General features: G+C 46.3%; 8 protein-coding genes across 8 annotated transcripts; 3 read left to right on the forward strand and 5 right to left on the reverse strand.

Moving 5' to 3' along the window:
* Positions 1–2,013: 2,013 nt before the first annotated feature.
* Positions 2,014–3,155, forward strand: F4812DRAFT_457784 (putative short-chain dehydrogenase/reductase family protein; the record flags this gene model as incomplete). Its single annotated transcript, XM_047937240.1, has 3 exons — positions 2,014–2,609; positions 2,688–2,963; positions 3,035–3,155. The coding sequence occupies 3 exons, from the start codon at positions 2,014–2,016 to the stop codon at positions 3,153–3,155; spliced, it is 993 nt and encodes a 330-aa protein (XP_047791560.1).
* Positions 3,156–3,284: 129 nt separating this feature from the next.
* On the reverse strand, positions 3,285–5,073 carry F4812DRAFT_323434 (uncharacterized protein). Its single transcript, XM_047931479.1, has 4 exons — positions 4,655–5,073; positions 4,476–4,583; positions 4,105–4,414; positions 3,285–4,050 (listed from the first exon to the last, which is right to left on the reverse strand). The coding sequence occupies exons 1-4, from the start codon at positions 4,944–4,946 to the stop codon at positions 3,369–3,371; spliced, it is 1,392 nt and encodes a 463-aa protein (XP_047791561.1). The 5' UTR covers positions 4,947–5,073; the 3' UTR covers positions 3,285–3,368.
* Positions 5,074–5,145: 72 nt separating this feature from the next.
* On the reverse strand, positions 5,146–6,136 carry F4812DRAFT_422510 (uncharacterized protein). Its single transcript, XM_047933656.1, has 2 exons — positions 5,911–6,136; positions 5,146–5,836 (listed from the first exon to the last, which is right to left on the reverse strand). The coding sequence occupies exons 1-2, from the start codon at positions 6,034–6,036 to the stop codon at positions 5,288–5,290; spliced, it is 675 nt and encodes a 224-aa protein (XP_047791562.1). The 5' UTR covers positions 6,037–6,136; the 3' UTR covers positions 5,146–5,287.
* Positions 6,137–6,679: 543 nt separating this feature from the next.
* Positions 6,680–9,175, reverse strand: F4812DRAFT_323535 (uncharacterized protein). Its single transcript, XM_047931481.1, has 6 exons — positions 9,026–9,175; positions 8,625–8,848; positions 8,275–8,575; positions 7,972–8,222; positions 7,640–7,919; positions 6,680–7,584 (listed from the first exon to the last, which is right to left on the reverse strand). The coding sequence occupies exons 2-6, from the start codon at positions 8,825–8,827 to the stop codon at positions 6,841–6,843; spliced, it is 1,779 nt and encodes a 592-aa protein (XP_047791563.1). The 5' UTR covers positions 8,828–8,848; positions 9,026–9,175; the 3' UTR covers positions 6,680–6,840.
* Positions 9,176–11,271: 2,096 nt separating this feature from the next.
* On the forward strand, positions 11,272–13,512 carry F4812DRAFT_323610 (LrgB-like family-domain-containing protein). Its single transcript, XM_047931482.1, has 2 exons — positions 11,272–11,898; positions 11,958–13,512. Exons 1-2 carry the CDS (start codon positions 11,526–11,528, stop codon positions 13,259–13,261), a joined length of 1,677 nt encoding a protein of 558 aa, XP_047791564.1. The 5' UTR covers positions 11,272–11,525; the 3' UTR covers positions 13,262–13,512.
* A 1,466-nt stretch (positions 13,513–14,978) lies between these two features.
* On the reverse strand, positions 14,979–16,356 carry F4812DRAFT_457789 (rotamase-domain-containing protein; the record flags this gene model as incomplete). The annotated part of the gene is made up of 2 exons (XM_047937241.1): positions 14,979–15,506; positions 16,345–16,356. 2 exons carry the CDS (start codon positions 16,354–16,356, stop codon positions 14,979–14,981), a joined length of 540 nt encoding a protein of 179 aa, XP_047791565.1.
* A 31-nt stretch (positions 16,357–16,387) lies between these two features.
* On the forward strand, positions 16,388–18,074 carry F4812DRAFT_422521 (DNA-directed RNA polymerase II subunit RPB9). The gene is made up of 3 exons (XM_047933657.1): positions 16,388–16,977; positions 17,676–17,765; positions 17,831–18,074. The coding sequence occupies exons 1-3, from the start codon at positions 16,723–16,725 to the stop codon at positions 17,873–17,875; spliced, it is 390 nt and encodes a 129-aa protein (XP_047791566.1). The 5' UTR covers positions 16,388–16,722; the 3' UTR covers positions 17,876–18,074.
* On the reverse strand, positions 18,075–19,249 carry F4812DRAFT_422524 (50S ribosomal protein L14). Its single transcript, XM_047933658.1, has 3 exons — positions 19,079–19,249; positions 18,921–19,005; positions 18,075–18,806 (listed from the first exon to the last, which is right to left on the reverse strand). Exons 1-3 carry the CDS (start codon positions 19,091–19,093, stop codon positions 18,511–18,513), a joined length of 396 nt encoding a protein of 131 aa, XP_047791567.1. The 5' UTR covers positions 19,094–19,249; the 3' UTR covers positions 18,075–18,510.
* Positions 19,250–19,405: the final 156 nt, after the last annotated feature.

The following is a 19,405-nucleotide window of genomic DNA, read 5'->3' on the forward strand; positions in this document are numbered from 1 at the left end:
TAATGTTCGTCGGATTTTTACAACTTTTAATCGCCAAGTCTTTTTAACGCAACTACCGTTTGCCAAGAAACCGCTGAGGCTCCCAGGTTGAGACACTGCCGCAGTGGCTCAAACAACCCCTGGGGAGATCTGTTTTCTTGGAATAATGAAACTAAGAGAATTGGCCAATCGGCGAGAACTTCTTATTCGCAACAAGACCCTCTTTTGGGACTTGTTCCGAATAGTCTTTTCTATCGATCGAGGTGGGAATGACGTTACGGGCGACCCGACTTACACTAGACGCATTGTGTTCTTACACTCCACACGTAGTACCACACATAGTAGTATCAACGTGCGCAACTAGCGAGGTGCCTAAACAAGGAGCTACCCCAGAAGAGATCTATGTAAATCTCGGGAATCATTCACGATTGTTGGGCTCCTGGCCCATTCGTATCAGATATACTCAGCCCCGTTCACCATTCAGCCAGAGCTTTAGCTGGGGTCTCATTCTCCTGAAGCTTGACATAGTGGCGGTCTGGATTATACCAATCGCGATGCTTGCCAATTTTGCAGCATTGTTCTTAGGTGGGTTGGCTCGCCCACTATCACGACACTCCACTAAGCGCAGTATCAAATCGTACCTGACACATAGTATTAGGAATACCACCTTCTAGTAAACCTCAAACCAGCCTTATCTATATGCAAGGGAACCTAACGACGCATGTTTGGTATTGGCGCCCCTAGATATGTGATAATATTCTATTTTATTCTACTTAAAATATAGGCTATCCTCGATACATCCCAAGAAGGAGAGACTTGCGAATATACTACACAAGCTTGGTGCGTGGTAGCCACATATCATAGACCGGTTACTCTGTGCCGAAGAGGTCTTTGATGTATGAACCCCAAGTTTCGCTAGACTATACGCATGAGGCAATCAGCGCGAGGGGTTGTTCACTCACTTGTGAATAGTCAAAGAGGTATGTAAGGAGGCGGTAGCTTTTCGCGCCTCTTAGAACAGCTAGTTCATCATTCCCCATTGTAATTTGCTTTATCTACCCTATTCAACACCAGATTATTATCGCGCCTATTCGAGTACCCGCCCAATCGAGAGTCCTAAGTTCCAGAACAGTTGATCATGATGTTGCTATAACGACCAGAAAATGATCGTATTAACAACGCCTGCTATAAGTTAATTTGGGTACGCTGAGACGTCATTCTGCTTTATAAAATAGAGTTCTTCACAATGAGTCGAACCTCTACTCATAAACCCGTTACCGATACGCGACCGCATTTTATGAGCATCCCCGATCTGTCCCTTGCGACTTCCACACGGTAGTTCCGTTAGGAGTAGTTATCAAGCTTCAGTCCACGCCAGATACCACGTCACATTCAGCTGCTTTGGGAACTTCCCATTATCTCTGGCTCTCTAATCAAGTGCTAATCGCTCCTTAGTTGCTACCGAGGCCTAGGCAACAACGGTTAGGCTTATGAGACAGATATCCGCGGTCCTAATGGCTCTCACGACATACTATATTGTCCCGGAATCATGGCATTCTCTCCGAATTCTACTTGCAAAATTCCGCAGGATTCTCTTATCTCCGACCCTACTGACCACAACTCGTTCGCAGAAGGGGGGCCTTCGTTGTCTTTGTCCTAATTAGGAAACTGCTCTCTGATTGGCTCTACCGTCGTTGGGTTCCACATCATCACCTTATGACCCTATTCAAGGAGGCAATAGGCCGGATAGACTGATTTAATGGATGAAAAATGTAGCCGTAGAGATGAAGCCCGAAATTTCCATATGGCCTTCCCGGGCTTTACGGGAGCTGAAATGCCCAAAGTCCGCAGAGTCGTGAGATGATAAAATGGGTTATTTGTCCCAGTCTGTCCCTAGGTAGGTGCTCTTTATTCTATATGCTTCCTTATATCACCTACACTTGAATATTTTCCATCATTATATTCTAAGCTACAACTTAAATAGGTACCTGAGGTAATTCTGCTAAGACTCTCTCTCAACCATATATATCAAACATGACTTTCGGGGACTTCGTGTCCGAGCAACGGGCAAACCTCCCTATCCACGTTACGCCTGAGGCTTGCGGTGGGAAAACGTATATCGTAACGGGGTCCAACACTGGCCTGGGGCTCGAGGCCGCGAAGCACCTAGTTCGCTGTAAGGCTAAGAAAGTCATCATTGCGGTCCGAAATCTCGAGGCAGGCGAAGCAGTCAAGGCCGAGATCGAGAACGTGACGAAAATCCGTGGCGTCGCGGAGGTATGGCATGTCGACCTGGCAGACTTCCAGTCCGTCAAGGACTTCGCCAAGAAGGCTACCGAGTCGTTGGATCGTATCGACGGTCTGATTGAGAACGCCAGCATCGCGCTCGACAGGATTTCCATCGCGGAGGGATACGAGACGACAATCACGATTAATGTCCTCAGCACGTTCCTCATGGCGGTACTCCTGCTCCCGAAATTGAGCGATACGGCAAAGCAATTCGGCACTACGTCTCACTTGAGCATTGTTGTGAGCGCAGCTGGCTTTGCGTTTAAGGAGCCGTTCGACAAGGTAAAGGATGATTTCCTGAGGAAAATGAATAGCCCCACCAACGCCAATATGGGGTCGAGGTAAGAGATTCCCAATCTTCATAAATGATTACCTGTTATAATATAATCTTTCTAACGACTTATATGAATTTACCTAAGATATCCCGTGAGCAAACTCATTCAGATATTTGCGGGCCGTCACTTCGCAAAGCTTGTCCCGATAGAAAGAACGGGAGTCGCCGTAAACTTTGTAAACCCGGGCCTGTGCAAAACCGGGCTCAGCCGGCACGGGAGATTTCTTAATCGCTTGCCGATCGTCGGGATGGGCCTGGTGCTAGGAAGGACTCCCGAGATGGGCAGTCGCACGCTACTACACGGCGCGGTGGCTGGGAAGGAAAGCCATGGGTGCTACCTGTCGGTTTGCGAGATCAGGGAGTAAGTGCTTAACTAACCTAGGCCTATCAATTTCACCCTGTAAGTCTGGAGTTTGCTGACATACAATAAAGACACCAGCTACCGTCCTGGGTGAGCGATGAGGAGGGACAGAAACAAGGGAAGATCATCTGGGACGAGATAGCGAATGTCCTGGAGAAGATCGAGCCTGGATGTTTGAGCAAAATACTGTAATCGGGTGTGGGATTTGGTGATATGGAGTAGGAGTTCTCTAGACATAACTTAACTGAGATGTAGACATCGCTGACTTGATAGAAGACCCATCTCCTTAAAGAGTTGATTGGTGGATGGCTATATGAAATTCATAGGTACATATTGATTTGACGTTTCAGAGTTTAGCAGGGGTAGTGGGAAAGTCGTACGCCCACCTAAGGTTGATTAATATATTTAATTAAAAGTTCGATGGTTCCATAACGTGTTTCCTGGCCTTTCATGAATGGCTTTGATCCATGGAAACTTGGAGAGTATTTGACGTACGTCGTCCCAACTCTGAAGATCTAACGATATAGTAACTTCGCTTATCCTCCGCATAAAATGCTCGTCCTCGGGTAGGCCAGGTATAGTTATTCCCGCCATGAATAATATCCAGAGAAGAACCTCCTCCTCTTCCTTGCCCCCTATAAGTTTCTCTAGAACAAGCGCTTCTATTCGCTGACGAAGAAGAGGCAGATCAGGGACTCGATGCAGAATAGAGAGGAAGAAATTAGTCATAAGCATCAACAGTCCCGTATGTATGTCATTCTCCAAACTAATGCCTGGGCCTTTGTCGAGGGGTCTAATGTGAACAAGTCGATACCCAATGAGGATAAGGGTGTCATGGTACTTGTACCCATCCATCTTGATGCCATTATTCTCATTCTCATTAAGAAACGACGCGTGGCTCATAACATCTATCCAAATCTCCTGCATATCAGGACTTAGCTGCATAAATAGGGGCGACGCGAGTAACGCCGATACTCGAGACGCCCCAAACCTTTCGCGAAGCCAGTCTATAGTAGCAGTATCGGGTAATTCGTCGACGCCAAACAGCGTAGGCGATCCTAAATAAATAGCAAATTCGAGGTCGGCTCTGCATAGAAATTAGAAACTGATCGCTATGAGCAATGGTAATAAGATTTCTCACCTGAATATCTTTTGAGCAAGTTCCGGCTTATCCCTCCGAAGCTGCGAGATCCCACCGCGAAGCTCGACCATCCGCTGAAGCCCCCTGAAATGAATAAGGCTCTGTTGATACTGCCCACACATACGTTCGTACTGGAGCATGGCCACTACCGACGCTAAAGTCGTGTCTAATAATGCCTTTCCACCAGACAGTCTCTGATTAACTATCTGGAGGCTGTGTGATAGGTGACGCAGCCCTTCCGAGTAATTCTCGCTACTTGAAGTTAACATATTCTTAGCCGCGATGGACGCCGCCATAGCGCAGTGGAAATCTTCGGGCTTGTCAGCCTTGGTTTTCAAAGTGCAGGGCGCTCATGGATGGGGGAAAATTACAGGCTTCATCTACAAACCAGAACTGGATCCAGATCGACCCGGCTGTTGTGAAGTCGACGACCCTCCCGAGCTTGGGCATAGTAGGGATACTCATAAGGAATGCGAGGGCTAGACGACTGTAAGAGATATTTCATACAATATATCAAGTTAGGGACGTAACGTTTCAAACATCATGTTACCTTTTTGAATAATAATTCTAGATCCGGGAGTTGACTCGACCGGTAATGAGAAGACAGACAAGCTGTCGCCCACCTGCCGTTCTATAGTAGGAAGCACCGCATGACGGGGCTGCAAGGCCAAGAAGTCGTTGGGCTTATTATAATGGGATTCAGCAATGTTGGCCTTGATCGCGGCTCTTCTCCCCCGCGATGGGTGTTTTTTGCCGACATTCCGACCCTTCGCCGCCTGGCTACGGATCAACTTTCTCGTGCGGCGATCAAGAATGGCATTGTCGACGAATTCGAAGGGCATATTTTACCTATTTGATAGGGTAGGTTAGGTTTGGTAGGTCTAGGTTAGGTACCTACCTTATGTGATGTGCCGATAAAAGCTGACCTGGCCCGATGATAGATGTATAATATTGAATGTATAATATTGGATGAGAACGCACGCAGGATGAACAATGAGACTGAGGCGTAGATAATTGGTGACGGACATATCGGAGTTAAATCATGATCATCTCAATTGTGTACCTCCTAACCTACTAGAATGTAAGGTAAATTACCTGTGCCTAACCTAAGGTACGGACCATGCTGCGCCTTAAACAATACCGTTCTGGGTTCCTTCGCTACAATCCATGTCTCTAAAAAAGATCATGAATAAATACTATCCTCCTCGTCCCCATCCTCCTCTCCTTGACTTCGCTTTTCGTAATGTTCCCGCCTTAAACCCTGAGTCATAGACGCTACCTTGCGCACCCATTCGTCACGGTCCACCCCCTGAAGCGGGGCAGTATCGAGCGCAGCGTTGACTTGGGATCCGAACGGCGAGAGCCTCTGATACTGCGACGTCGACGCGTACGGCTCTTCTGCCATGCTGTTTAGCCGGGGCGACCCCATGGGTGTTCTTCTGCGCGTATCCCTCCCGACGTCCGAGCTGCTAGCTCTGCCGCGCGCGGCGTAGCGCGCCTGTCTCCTTCGCTCCTCGAGCTGTCTCTCCCGCCTCTGCTCCTCTATCCTTTCGATCTCTATTTCCCTGTCTTCGTACCACATCCGGTGGAACTGTTCTTGGTACCGGACTAGTTTAATTAACTCCTTACGAAGGCGCAAAAGCTGGCCAAGGAGGAAGAGCCCGAGACAGATACAGACGAGAGTAGAGGTCCACCAGAACAGCCGCCTAGTATTGTCTTTGATGTCGTCGAGCTAAACGCGACCCCGCATAAGATTAGTCTGGTGTAGGCGCGCGTTTAAGAATGTGTTGTGTTATCAACGCTTACCGAGTTCTGTAGATTGGTTCCATATTGAATCGCGCTATGTAAGACAGCCGATAATTGATCTTCAGCACCGTTCTCTTGGTACGTGACGTCGTACTCAGATTGGCTACGCATAGCTGCTGACTTCATTAGGCTGAAAAGGCACCTAAGCTCGTATTGTTTATTCTAATAACAACAAATGACACGGGAGAATCTTCGCTAAGGATTTCTCACTCATAAATGACAATAGGTAAGCTAGCTCGAGTTTCAAAGACAAGCACCTATGGTACGCATTGGAATGTAGCACAAACAAAGACTCGGATGAAGCTTCTCCTAACCCAGCTTTTCGCTTAGATTGGAATCCGTTTTCAAATCAAAGAAATTTCTAGAGCAACTAATAGGTACCTCCTAGGTACCTGTACCTAAGGGCATGTATGCCAATTTCACTTGACTGCAATATTTGGCTATAGAGAGCTTATGAATTCCATAAGCATAGAATCTGGGAGGACCCTATGGGAGAGGATTCGCGTGCCACCAAATGTCTTGATGTCAATGGTACCTAGTGCAGCGCAAGACAACTCGTCCCTCTTAATATGGATGCGGGCCTTCCTTAGGGTCCAAAGCTCATATTAAATAAACCTTACGGAGGACTTAAAGACTATATGAAATTCTTAGGTTACGATCATACATTAAAGATACTGAAGAGCTATTATAAAACATGAATCTCAGGACGACACGATTTACTTCGTGGTAGCTAACTAGGTTAGGTACCTAGGTACCTGATATTAGGACAAAAGGTTCTGGTTTCTAGGCCATTAAGATCGGAGGATAGGATAGAGAATGAGGTGCATTATACGTCGGACATTGTATTGGTCCATATCGTCGAAGTCAAAGTGGATTGGGGTATACAATATGGTTTAAACAGGACCGGCTGTTCTTAAAGCGTCGTACGACTTAGTGGGAAAAATTAGACGAATCGCCCCAGTTACGCACGAGATCTATGAATCGAGGACATTGTTCTTGAGCTCCAGAGAGAGGAATGCTTCCATTCTCCTTGATGGAGAACTGCTTCGCTGCCTGGTTGTGAGCATATGTGACGAAGTCAGGAGCTGACATCGGGGAAGTAGGTTCGTCCACTCTGAGTTCTCTAAAGACCGTTTTGATTTCCTCGGCTTGAGACTTGAGTGTGGCAACCGAGTCCTCAACTTGCTGGTCTTCATAGACATGGCCACCCCTTTGAGAGCTGGCTGCGCTGTCCGCTATGATGGAATCTAGGAGAAGTTGAGACCCCAGTTCTGCATCTGTAAGCTCGGCCTTGGCGACCTTCTCGAAGAATTCATGTATGTTTCTTGAGAGATCATGTCCTTTTTTCTGTCGTGCAGTGACATATTGATCGAGCTTTCTAATTTGCATATATGTTGTGAGCGCGTTGGTTTTGTCGACTTCTATCGGGACCGAGCCGTAGAGTTCCATCTGACGTCGAATGATGTCAAGCAATGTGCGGTCTTTCATCTTGGTGCTTCCCTTATTTTGGTCTGAGGGGGGATTCCTGCTTAGGTCCTTGGCCGGATCAGGCCTTGTTGCATTATTTATATATGTCAATGTGTCAAGAAGGGATTGGTGATGATAAGCTAGCATCTTGGTACGATCTGCTAGGACGGAGAGGCGGTCATTCATAAAATTAAGCATGGCATATGTCTATAATATAGAGTCAGTCGCGGACTTAAGCTTTAGCAACCAGATATCAACTTACATAACGGGACACGGTCGCATCGCGTATATTCTGACGTTCAGAACGCGTTTCGATCTTCCCTAGGATAGATTTAAGATATTCTTTCTCTACTACCATATGCGCGAGTGGTACCATCTCCTCCCACAGTGACTGGATTTCCGCATATACATCATCGCGCTCATCCTTAACAGCCTGTGCGTTTTCAGGTGGGAAAGAAACGCGCTTACTAGAAGTAGAAGCAGTTTCGAGAAAGACGCTATCTAAAGATGCACGGCATTTTGTAGCTAGCGACAACACGATCCTAACATCCGGTCAGTGGAGGTTGAAAGTTTAAGATACAGAATATACTAAACTGGTTTGCATGGCGTTTAGCTATTCGAAGGATCTCGTCGTCATCAACAGCATCGTTGCCTAGCTCTCCATGTAGAGCATTTAACCTACTGAGGATATGATCGTAGGATGCAATCGTGGATCCAAAAACTTGCTTCGGAGCAACAGAATTTAACCTTTCGTTGTTATCTGTCTCCGACGAACTAGTTTCTGTTTGATTGGTTCCTTCTAGTTGATCCGTATGGTGGTTTATTTTATTTTCTAGAGAGTGTATCTTCTTCATATTAGCTTTGAGAACTGCTTCAACCTTTGGGAGTAGTGCATACCTTCGATTTAAGCAGATCTTTTCTACGTGACAGTATAAGGATCTTCTGCTTCACTATAGATGCTTCATCACTAGATTCTAGTGGTCGCTGTAAATTGGCAATACTGCGATGTACATAGTCTTTGTATTTCACGAGGAGCTTCTCGAGAACGTTATTATATTGGTGGACATCATGAAGAGCAGCCTTAATCATGTCATGGTCAACGACCTTCTGACTGAATGATATATCAGAAAATATATCTGCTTCTCCACGAGATTTTGCTGATCCGTGTCCACGCGTTGCTGACCGAAGGGAGTTTAGACTGTGACGTATGTTAACAATATGGACATCAGAAAAGTGGCCTGACGTACTACTTCAACTCGTCCTCTGATAACACACTCAAGGGACCGTCCGATTCTGCCAATGCCATCAAGCAGGTCCATTCGGGAGTTAACTCGCCATAGATAAAAGACTTGAGCAGGTCTTTTTGACTTTCGCTCGTGGCATTTACAGCCCCGCAGACTTGGTTAAAGAGACGTATCTCAGCGTCCGACAGGGTCCGAAGACTAGCCATCTCGGGATATGGCAAAGCCAACTGTCCAAGTCAAATAGTTAGCTAGTGCTACCTAACGGAGGAATCATAAGTGTCGAATTTTATATGCGGTTATAATACGAGGTGTAAATAGGGGCCAAAAAAAAGGTTGAGGAAGAAAAGGGGTTGTGCAATGATAGGAGGGCTCCGGTGGGAGAGTCGAATTGTTAGACGACATACTGGGCTGAGATGTTTTTCAGCTTATCCCGGCGATTGAAATCGGGGCCGCGGACGTTCCGGTGACACGCCGTAAATCGCCGATATTGGAAACTGCAGCCGGCGTAGGTATGAACTGGATAAGTCTAGCCTCAAGGCTAAAAAGAAGTTGTGACATGAAGCTTGGGGGTTAATGTATGACGGGGTTGACCGCTTTCTTTGAGAAGCTTGATCTAGACTTGGAGTTGTCAGGTTGACTTCGAGGGATTATGATGAATTTTGCTAGGTGACTTAAGAACCATCGAAGTGCCCAATAACTTGTGGCTTGTTTCACGGTATCCGACTTCAGATAACGGTACGAAGTGGACGCGAAAATAGTGGAATGCCTAAATATTGGGCTTTGAAAGGATGTTTACTATGTACAGATGAATTCGCCTTGTATAATTCCCCACAGCTGACCGCCTAATTGAGTACCTAACCTAACCTAAGGTTAGGTACCTAGGAGGTACCTAAGGTACAAAAACTATTGTATTCTCCAATATATGCATTTTGACTTGACAATAAACCTGTTAATTGCAAACAAGCTTTGGACGTCACAGCTTACCTCTTACCTAAGGTAAGCTATGCCCGACATCCCTGACACCTGAAACTTTAGATAGGGTTACCTGGCCCTTGCATTAAAAAATGGATGTTAGAAAGTGACCAGTAAGAAAAATATCTTCTTTCATCACTCAGGTTCTAAAAGATACGGTTGACATTCTTCGCAAATTATCAATCTTCGGAAAACCCATAAAAGGCAGCTAAACCTACCTATCTTAGGTAAGGTAAGTACGTGATATTATCAACCAATTCTTCTTCAATTGGATTTATAGGGTATAACTGCTTCATGAATCTCCTGTATGAATTTATTTTGTAGACGGACGTCCTTGAGAAGATCTGACTGGAGCGCATTCTAGACGACCTTTTTTTTTTTTTTTTTTTACATAAGGGAAAGCCAATGATCAAACAGGAAATGCGCCTCTCAAAGCAAGGGTCCTTCCAGGCCAGAGCCGCAACCAACCGCTAGACAACCTGGACTTGCAGCAAGTTGCAAGGTTAGGTATAGAATCTACCTACCTAAGGCAAGCGTACTACCTATAGCCAACGTTGAGCCATGATGTCTACCTGATGAAGCCACCAAATTCAGGATATTTTGTGAACCCTAACATCAGGTTAGGTACCTGGTATCTGATTATCCCTGCAAAAGGGGATATCGGCAAGGCTTTGCCAAAATAGAGAGACATTGCGCCATGTCCATCTGCTCAAAACCTAATAGACGAACAAGGACGTACAACAGCAATGGTCATGATACTTCAATGGTACCGCCATCGGAATGATACGGGCTCACTGGCCCTCACTTGGGCTCAAAGATGAACAAGTCCAGATTGACAGAGATATTTTAACTCTTTGGTGTCAACGTCCAGAGCGGTGCGCAATACTGCACTTGTCTCATACGCTGTGTTTGCAAGGAAATGCTCCTGAATGGCCCACCTCCAAAATCGTACAACCGTTCAGTCCAGCGGTCAACCATCCATTTCCTAAAATGGAACACGAGCTCTGCTTTTACTGTGGGCTTTTCTAAAAAAAGGCAGGTCTTGAAGCCTACCTACCTCTTACTACTGCTTCCCCCAAACCTCTTTGAACGTTAGCTTAAGACTCTACCTCTTTCAGCCCAGCCCTACTCTTTAGAACGCCCGAATCGATTTCAATGCCAGATCTGGAAAACTACAAACTCACGTACATAATGCCAGATCTAGTTATTCTTTGGATTCTTTGGATGGGTTGTCCCAGTATTTCGTTTAGACACCGGCCATGCGTTTGTATGCGCATGTGACAACCCGTTTCCGCTATTCCTCCCCGTCACTATGTCAAAGTGACAGCAGCCGAATGTACCGACATTCAAAACCGCAACACCTAATGGTAACAGACGCAGATCAGCATTGAGCAGTGATGCCGTGACTGGGCTTCTTTCTTTTCGGCTTGTGTTCCTCAGCTTGGTGTCCATTCTCGTGACTGTTGTACTTACTAGGACCCGCCCGGTTGCCCACTTGCCTGGTCAGTACGTGGGACGTCATGGAACAGTATCTCCATGTCATCCTATCCATACTATGCCAACATGGCCGTGGTTTATCTCAATTCAACTATGTTTTTTTTTTTTGGGGGGGGGGGGGGGGTTCGTGCTGCTTAGGAGCTTGTGCAATTATGAATCTGCCATATGTTTCGGCCGTGGGAGCATAGGTACGTGACTTCGATTCAGCTAACAAAGTTGCTCAATCTACATTGAATTCGTACATAGTTACCGAATAACAAAATCTGCTACCAAACAGCCTATAACTATATACGTATATCTGAGCGGTTCCCTAACAAGCTGCTCAGTCGTATTATTGCTTCGAGATATATCATCATCCAAAAATCATCCATATCCACTACATGTCTTTCCATCTTCAATGTGGCTCTTGTAATCGATACCAGAGCAAACTAAAATATGAATTCACTCATCCAACATTTGTGTAGGGCTATACGTAAACCGGAAACGGTGAAACGATACCGAGATGCCGGGATTGGGTTGGCGTTTATTGTGTTGAGCCAGCTCCTGGTTTTTCCTGTTCAGATCGCCCTTGATCTAAACTCTATCAACCTTCCTGCCTCTATCCTGGTGATGCTTCTCCTCTCCTCTTCTATGATCATCGCCAACTACATCCACGGAGGAACCGAGAAATTATACATGAAGTATCTGTGCGGGCCGACGAACTTCCTTGGCCGGCATATGTCTTTCGGTTTTGTAGCATCTTTCCTATTGCTTAACAGAGACCACATATCTGATCCTATGGACGTCCCTAGGATTATTGGTAGTTTTGGTAAGTTACTATAATATCATTGTTCATCCCTAGGAGAGTCCGCGGCTAATCCAATCTAGTTACTATTACCGTTGCGGGTTATATCAGCTCCTACTTGATTGCGTTAGGCATTTACAAGCTAGAGCTGCGACTGCGAAGTATGCGAAAGAGAGTTCCCGATATCGAAAACGGCCATAGGCCGTGGCCTAGCCCCTCCGCCGCGTGGCCGGCACCGCCAACAGATAGGAATGCTATCAGACTTGATCGATTACCTCAGATAAGTGAGGTAGCTGTATCGAACGATGGTTCTTGGATGACGACTAAAGCAGCCAAAGGGGGCAGGGCCTATCAATTGGTGGAGCAGTTTGTACGTACAGGTCCGCTATGGATTTGTATGTTCTTGATTGCCGTTGTCGGACTTCCGGTATATTTTGCAACCGACTACGAAGCGCCGTTTGAGGCTCTTTTCTTTACCCTATTCTGGACCTCATCCGTCCAGCTCCAGAGGTCATTGAAAAGCTCATACAGTCTCCTGCGGCATCCGCGCCTGCGATCCATTGTGGTTATCTTTGCGAACCCGGTGTTGGTGACCTGGGGGATTGGAACAGCCTATCTCTGGATTAAAACCGCCTATAGAGAACAAAGTATCGATATCACGGTCACCGAATTCCGCCAGCACCGTACGTTGTCAGCAGGCATACTTGCCATTACAGAGGGCGGGAAGCTATCGAGCAACATTGGTGCTGGGGATCTGTCCGGGCCGATTCTGGACGCAGGCATTATCTGTATGGGATTTAAGATGTTTGAGTACCGAAAAGAGCTATGGAAAAGCTTGCACACGGTGTTAATTACGTGCGCACTACTTTCTGTGGCGAACATTTTTCTGAACGTTATGCTCGCCCGCGCGTTGGGCTTACAACCCGCCGACGCGCTTGCTTTTGCTGCTCGATCCGTTACCATTGCTCTTGGGGTGCCAGCGGTTGGTAATCTAGGGGGCAGCACCGTGCTGATGAGTGCGCTCGTTATTTTCGGTGGGATTATCTTCCAGATGGGCGGGGATTGGTTATTCTCACTCTTCAAAATCAACGACCGTGAGGGTCACGACGCCGCTAGAAATAGTACTACCGCATCTGTGGGGTCTACGGAGGCGTACGATGACAATGAGACACAAAGGCGGAGTGCTAAGATGGACAATGCGGTTGTTGCAGCCGGTGTAACTGTAGGTATCAATGCGGCAGCCATGGGCACGGCGCATCTAATTGAACGGGATTCGAGGGCTACCGCATATTCCGCATTATCAATGACGGTATTTGGAGCCATGACAGTTGCACTTACGGCGATTCCAATTGTCTCAGACACTATAGAATCATTAGCAATAAGATAAGGTAAAAACCTTTTAATTTTCGTTTAATTTTCAATCTCCTTTCAATTTTTATTTTTATTTTTCTCTTCTTTTATATGTGGCTCTAGTTGCCTGTGATCACGATGGTGGACAAGCTATGAGACTTTGAAGTTACATTGGGTTTCTGGCATAGCGAACATTACCACCTCCTTAGGTAGGTCACGATAGACGTACGAGAGGATCATACTTGGAATTTGAGCGTTTTGCTTTTTAGAAATTATATAAATATAAAGTCAATTTTACTTTAAACTCATTTCCTACGTGGTGATTTTATAGCCATCACCGCACTAGGACCGTGCCAGGAGTCTCACTTGAGACTCCTTAGAACAAAGGAGTTGTTCTGTATATAGCTTTGACTTCAAAGCCACTGTAGTTAGAGTTCCTTGCGGAACAACGAAGTTGTTTTCCCTACCATATGCTTTGCGACATGACAGACCGGCGCCGTCCGGCCAAGTCTTGCAGAGATGGTAAGAGGACTTACATACGTACGAGCTACGTTATGATCAAGAACCAGGGGATGGCGATGTAAGTGCATATCATGATTCTAGGATCGACATTTGAAGTTTACTGTACCACCGGCTGAACCGTGATCTGGTGAGATGAAATCCAGGAAAGCCGCCGCATCGTCGATCCCGCGGCGCACACATGCAGTTGGTGTCTTTATGTACGCGCTTGCTATCTCTTACGCTTGCAACGTAGCACGGCGCGAAGATATCTCATGAATCCTCGATTTACTATAGGTTGCGGCCATGTCATTCACCTTTAATGCCGCCTTTCAGAATACATATAATAAGTAGGTGAAAATTGCATCGGTCCTTCCTGTTAGATCGCGATCTGTATCTGGTCTGTACGAGTCTCCGTCATAGCTCAGGGGTATGGTAGTACTGATGGTACTGGAGGTGTGAAGGCAATAGGGAAAATAGGGAATTTCGGAGACCGATGCCATGGTAACAATGCCGAAGCCGTCAAGGGGAACTCTACCCGGCTGACATATGCCTGCGGTGAGACATCCGGCCTTTGGAAATGGAATTGGTTAAATATTTCTAAATTCCCTGCATAAGTAGGCACGTCAAGTATAAGACCTATTGCTTTCACGTTAGCATAGGTTCCCTGTCTCACTGGAAGTAGGTACAGGTAGTTCAACATAGCTTGCAAGCCGAGACACGCTTTAACTTCACGAGGCATGTGTTCTCAATGCGGATTGAGGGTTAATACGGCAAGTGGCCAACTGATAATTCATAATATATCATTACTTCGCTTTAGCATATTGTGTTGCTTGTTCAGAGAAGTTGTTATTAACACCCATTACGTGCCGATTCTTAGACTGACATCAAGAACCACAAAAGGGGTAGAATGTGTGACCATAGTCAGCTTGAGTAGGACAGTAGAAGTAAAGGTATATTTTAATAGCTATTAAATACGTATTCCTAAACTCCAGGTATCCATCTCAGATTCTGTCCTTCTCGTTGTGATAAGGGTGACTGGTCGGAACGGAAATATCAGATCACATGCTATTCCCAGGTAGGCTGTATACCTATAGATATTGAGCCATTCCCTGATGTGCTCCTTTGTCCTGGGCTAAAAAGGTTGTATGATTTTAGGCGTTGCGACAAGATCGTGTTCAGCGAGCCTATATATAGGTAGGTAGATACCACGCCCATCAGTAGCAATGATTCTACTCCTAAAATACACTTAGGATTTAAACTAATCTTTCGATTAGATGCAGTCCACTCGCCGTCTCTACGACACCGCTCATTTGGCCGGGTTGTAGTGCAAAAGCAGCCTCCTCGAACTCTTTTTGCATATCGCCCTTGCCGAAGTATCCCAAGTCTCCTCCCTTTCTGGCCGAACTGCAGTCACTCTCGGTCATAGCAATTTCTCCGAGCGAAACGGCGCCGCTCTTGATCTTCTGCTCGTGACCTTTGATAATCGCCATAGCCTCCTCCTTGGTTCGGGTAATTTCGCTCTCGCGCCAGCTCGCGGGCCGCCGGCTGTCACGGTGTTTGACTAGTAGATGAGCGGCACGGATCTTGCCCTCAGGATGGCTGACAGCGGATACTTGAGTAGAAGCAGAATGGTGTGTCGCCATGTATTTCTTTAGCTTCTCGGTATCGGTGCCAATCGGTGGCTCCCAGCGTGAGACTTTTTCGCTTGCGTTGAAGTAGTACGGGAGGTTCTTGGAGTTGCTATGGCGCACTTCCCAGTTGGGGGGTAGTCCTGAGTCGTCCTAACCGCAGGTAATATTAGCGACCATGTTGTCATAAATATGAATGAGCGGCAGGTAGAATAGGGCGGTCGTTCTCATCCCTTGTAACAAACTCAAGGTTGACTTACCATGTTTGACGGTTTGATACAATGACTACTATCAGGCTTATGAACAGCTTTTATAATTTATTTAAATGCTGCTTAAGCTAAGCTGGAGCAAATGTATATTACAGTCCAGAAAATATGTCGATCTAGAAGAAAGAGTGGATGGATTTGTTGTTCTTTACCTCCAGGGAAGCTTTTCAACTGGAGAATTGAAGTTTTTTAAAAAAAGCTTGTTAATTGAAGCTTTTCCTTCCAATGGTAATTAAATCTAATGGGGTGTAGATATAAGGTTTGCTTTTTTTTTTGTCCTTCTCCCGATATAAAAGGATAAAAAAAAAAGAAGTGACCGGCGACAATGATAAGAGCTGTGTTTGTTGTGTGATGATGTAGGTGAGTCGCTAGGGAAGAAATGAATTGGATACAAGTAAGTTAAGTACCTACGTAAGATCCCTGACCTTAGGTAAGAAAGATCACGAGGATGTTGTCCGGAGCGGGGCAGCGCTGACCTGACGACGGAATTAGACAAAACGTGGGGTGGTGAATGTATGAATCAGGATGCGAATGGCCGGATAGAAATTATATGGACCCACTGAGTTATTGGTTACCCGGGTACCTGAGTAGGTAGGAACTTGACTATTTTACTCAACATACCTATGTACCTTAGGTACGTCATGTAGGTAATGTCACGTACCTAATCATAGGTGGTAGATGATGAAGATAAGCCACATTCGTGTTAGTCATCCCCAAGAAGATACTTTCTCCGACATTCCGGTGTGTCCCAAAGCTCAACTTTGAACCCAATTAAGGTTTAGCGGCAAGGCTAGTGTTGCATCTAGAATAAACTATGCAAAAGCGGTAAACTTTAATGTGTGACTAAGATCTTTTTATCTTTTGATTGACAACAAGTTAAAACACATCTTTAATCTTCCCAACAGCGAAATACATAAGTGCAGCTAATTTCGTCAAGGACAAAACATTTCTACTGAAATAATCATCACCACCACCACCATCATCATCATCAACCACTTAGGTATTTGACAATCCATCAACTTCCCCAAGGTCTCGTTACACCCTATCGACATCGTCTACAGGCATCTAGTAGTATTAGAAACGTTGCACAGCAAAGCTGCAACATGTCGTCGCCGGCGCCAAGCAACGACGGGGAGGCCCCCAAGAACAACCAGGAGCAGATCACTTTCCGCTTCTGCGCAGAGTGCTCAAACATGCTGTACCCTAAAGAAGATGAAGATGCCCACAAGCTTCAGTTCACCTGCCGCACATGCCAATATACCGAAGAGGCAACATCTTCTTGTGTTTTCCGCAATATTATCAACAGCGCAGCAGGAGAGACAGCTGGTGTGACCCAGGATGTGGGATCGGACCCTACGGTCGGTAATCGTATTTTTCCTTCCAACCATCCCAATCCCCATCTCCACTCCCGTCTCCCTACTTCCGCCGATAGTAGCATAGCTGTCTGTCTGAGATGTGGCTTGACACTCCTCCATTGTGACCGGTGTGGGGATCCTGCATCAGTTGAGGCGTACAATCATTTCATTCGACACAACCCGGATTACGCCGCTACAAGAATGCTGAATTCCATCCGAACCGCCAACTGCTGGTCCTCCCAGGACGATGAAGGGAAGGCTGCCTGGGCCGACGCATTCGCTTCATGCAGTGAACCAGCTATACCGGATCTTTCGCCAGATAAGGATAGCCTTGCCTATTACCTCTCTGGCAATGGCTTCCTTACATCATTGGATACATTGGATGCCGATCCCCCCGAGGCCCTTGAGGACCCGGAGTATGACAGCATAACAACCTCTTACTCTGGTCTCATTCCTGCCCAGTCACCAAATGTTGTTTCATGATGATCTTGTTCTCTAGATTTGATGATTACATTCTCATATCTATGTCACGTTTTCATTTGTCACATATCTCAACCAATAGACAGGGGGCCGGGCGGGCAGTGGCGCACACAATTTCTTGGACTTTTCCTCGTCATAAGGCGGCCGACTCTAAGAAGCATGCATCGTATATTTTCCCTGTTCCGAATATGGTGCTGACGCCTCGCTTTCTTGGCATTTAGCTTCCGCGATCCAACAAAACCTGTCCTGTGTGCAAGCACGAAGAAGCGGTCTTCTTCCAGTCCCAGCAGCGAAGCGCAGAAACTGGCATGGTAAGTCACTCCCTTCTTCTAGTAGCGCATATACGAGAACTGGATATCTAATTTGTTACCGATAGAAACTTTTCTACGTGTGCTGCGAATGTGGCCACATATTCCAGTAATGAGGATCCTTGAAGTTTAGAGTTATGAAGGTTGGGTGGCAGGAGACACGCAGGGACTTCTCACATGACAACTGAGGTCATTTCGATATTGCATAAACCGGCGTTTGGAACCCTTTTCCGCGGGATTTCTTAAAGAAACCTCCCTGCAAGGAAAACTACATTTTAATTCGGCATCAATATACTTTAATTCCCACTAAACGTTTCCTAACACAAAGTCACATTTACGTATCATTCGTACTATTTTAAATCCGTGCTAACCCAACCCCTAAGTGAAGAGCCGAGTACGACTATTAAAGAGTTCCACTGCGCGAATAGGCGAGGTTTCCGTGAAGCGTGTAATGTAGTGCTTGGAGATTTCATAAATTCGATTGCGAGAATAGCCGGGGCCTCTCATAATGCGTACCAGCCAATTAGTACGACGCCAGCACGCCATGTCAACGCCTGCTATATGCGTGCTTAGTATATAGTACATCAGATGCACAACTCCTAATCGATGGACATAGAGTCCCTTGACTCATTCCATGATATTAGGGTTTTCTTTAAGTTGGCATCGCAGTGGATTCGCTGTTTCATACCCTCTCCATTATCATGACGCGTAGATACACCTCAGCTCCTCTTATTATGCATAATATCGCCTAGGCATGAGCGGGCGCCATACTCAAAATCTTGCTCCATCCTCGTCTCCTCAATTCGGCGCCCACTACGCCGTTCACACGGGTGCCAATAGGGTCTCCGGCCTTGTTGATGAGGACACAGGCGTTATCGTCGAAGCGAACGACGCTACCATCGGGACGCTGGACCTGCTTTCGGGTACGTACGATGATGGCGTGGCGGATATCGCCGCGCTTCACCTTGTTCGCTCCTGCGGCGGCGCCCATACCGGCATCGCTCGCACCGCGCTGCTTCTGGACGATGGCCACTATCCTGTCGCCTAAAGGATATGGTTTAGCAACCGGACATAGCCGAGAGATAATTAATTTGGGGGGTTGGAGGAGGGGGCTGTGTGTGATCAGAGGCGAAGTTAAAAATGGATGGATGAACCTACCAATTGTTGCGTGCCTCTTCTGACCGACTACTAGGGCGCATTCGACTATGGCGGCTCCCGAGTTGTCGATGCAGTTAAGCATCGTCTATGATTTCCCGTCGAGTTAATAAAACAAAGCACAAACACATTGCGAAGCTTAAAGATTAAGGTCATAATACCTTAAGTTGGATCATCTTGGCCGGCTTATATACCCTTGGTATAGGGTTCCAGTCCTATGTGTTGCGATGCGGCGGTACAGGTCACAAAGGTGATGAGGACTTGAGTATATTTTGTTTGAAGTTGAAAATTCGAGGCTCTAATCGAAAACGAAAACGGTCTAAGGCTGAATTTGCCAAGATGTACAGATCTGCAGTATGATTGGTTGCTGCCAGCTTCGATGTCCCTGACCTGGGATCTCCAATGTACATTGTACCCGAGGTTTGTGCAATGTCCACAGGTGCAAAAAGGTTACTAGCGTGGCCCTTTTTGTGATCTATTAGGTGGCC

Source organism: Daldinia caldariorum, assembly GCF_022478825.1.
Source record: "Daldinia caldariorum strain CBS 122874 unplaced genomic scaffold F4812scaffold_5, whole genome shotgun sequence".
In the NCBI taxonomy this organism is placed as follows: Eukaryota; Fungi; Ascomycota; class Sordariomycetes; order Xylariales; family Hypoxylaceae; genus Daldinia; species Daldinia caldariorum.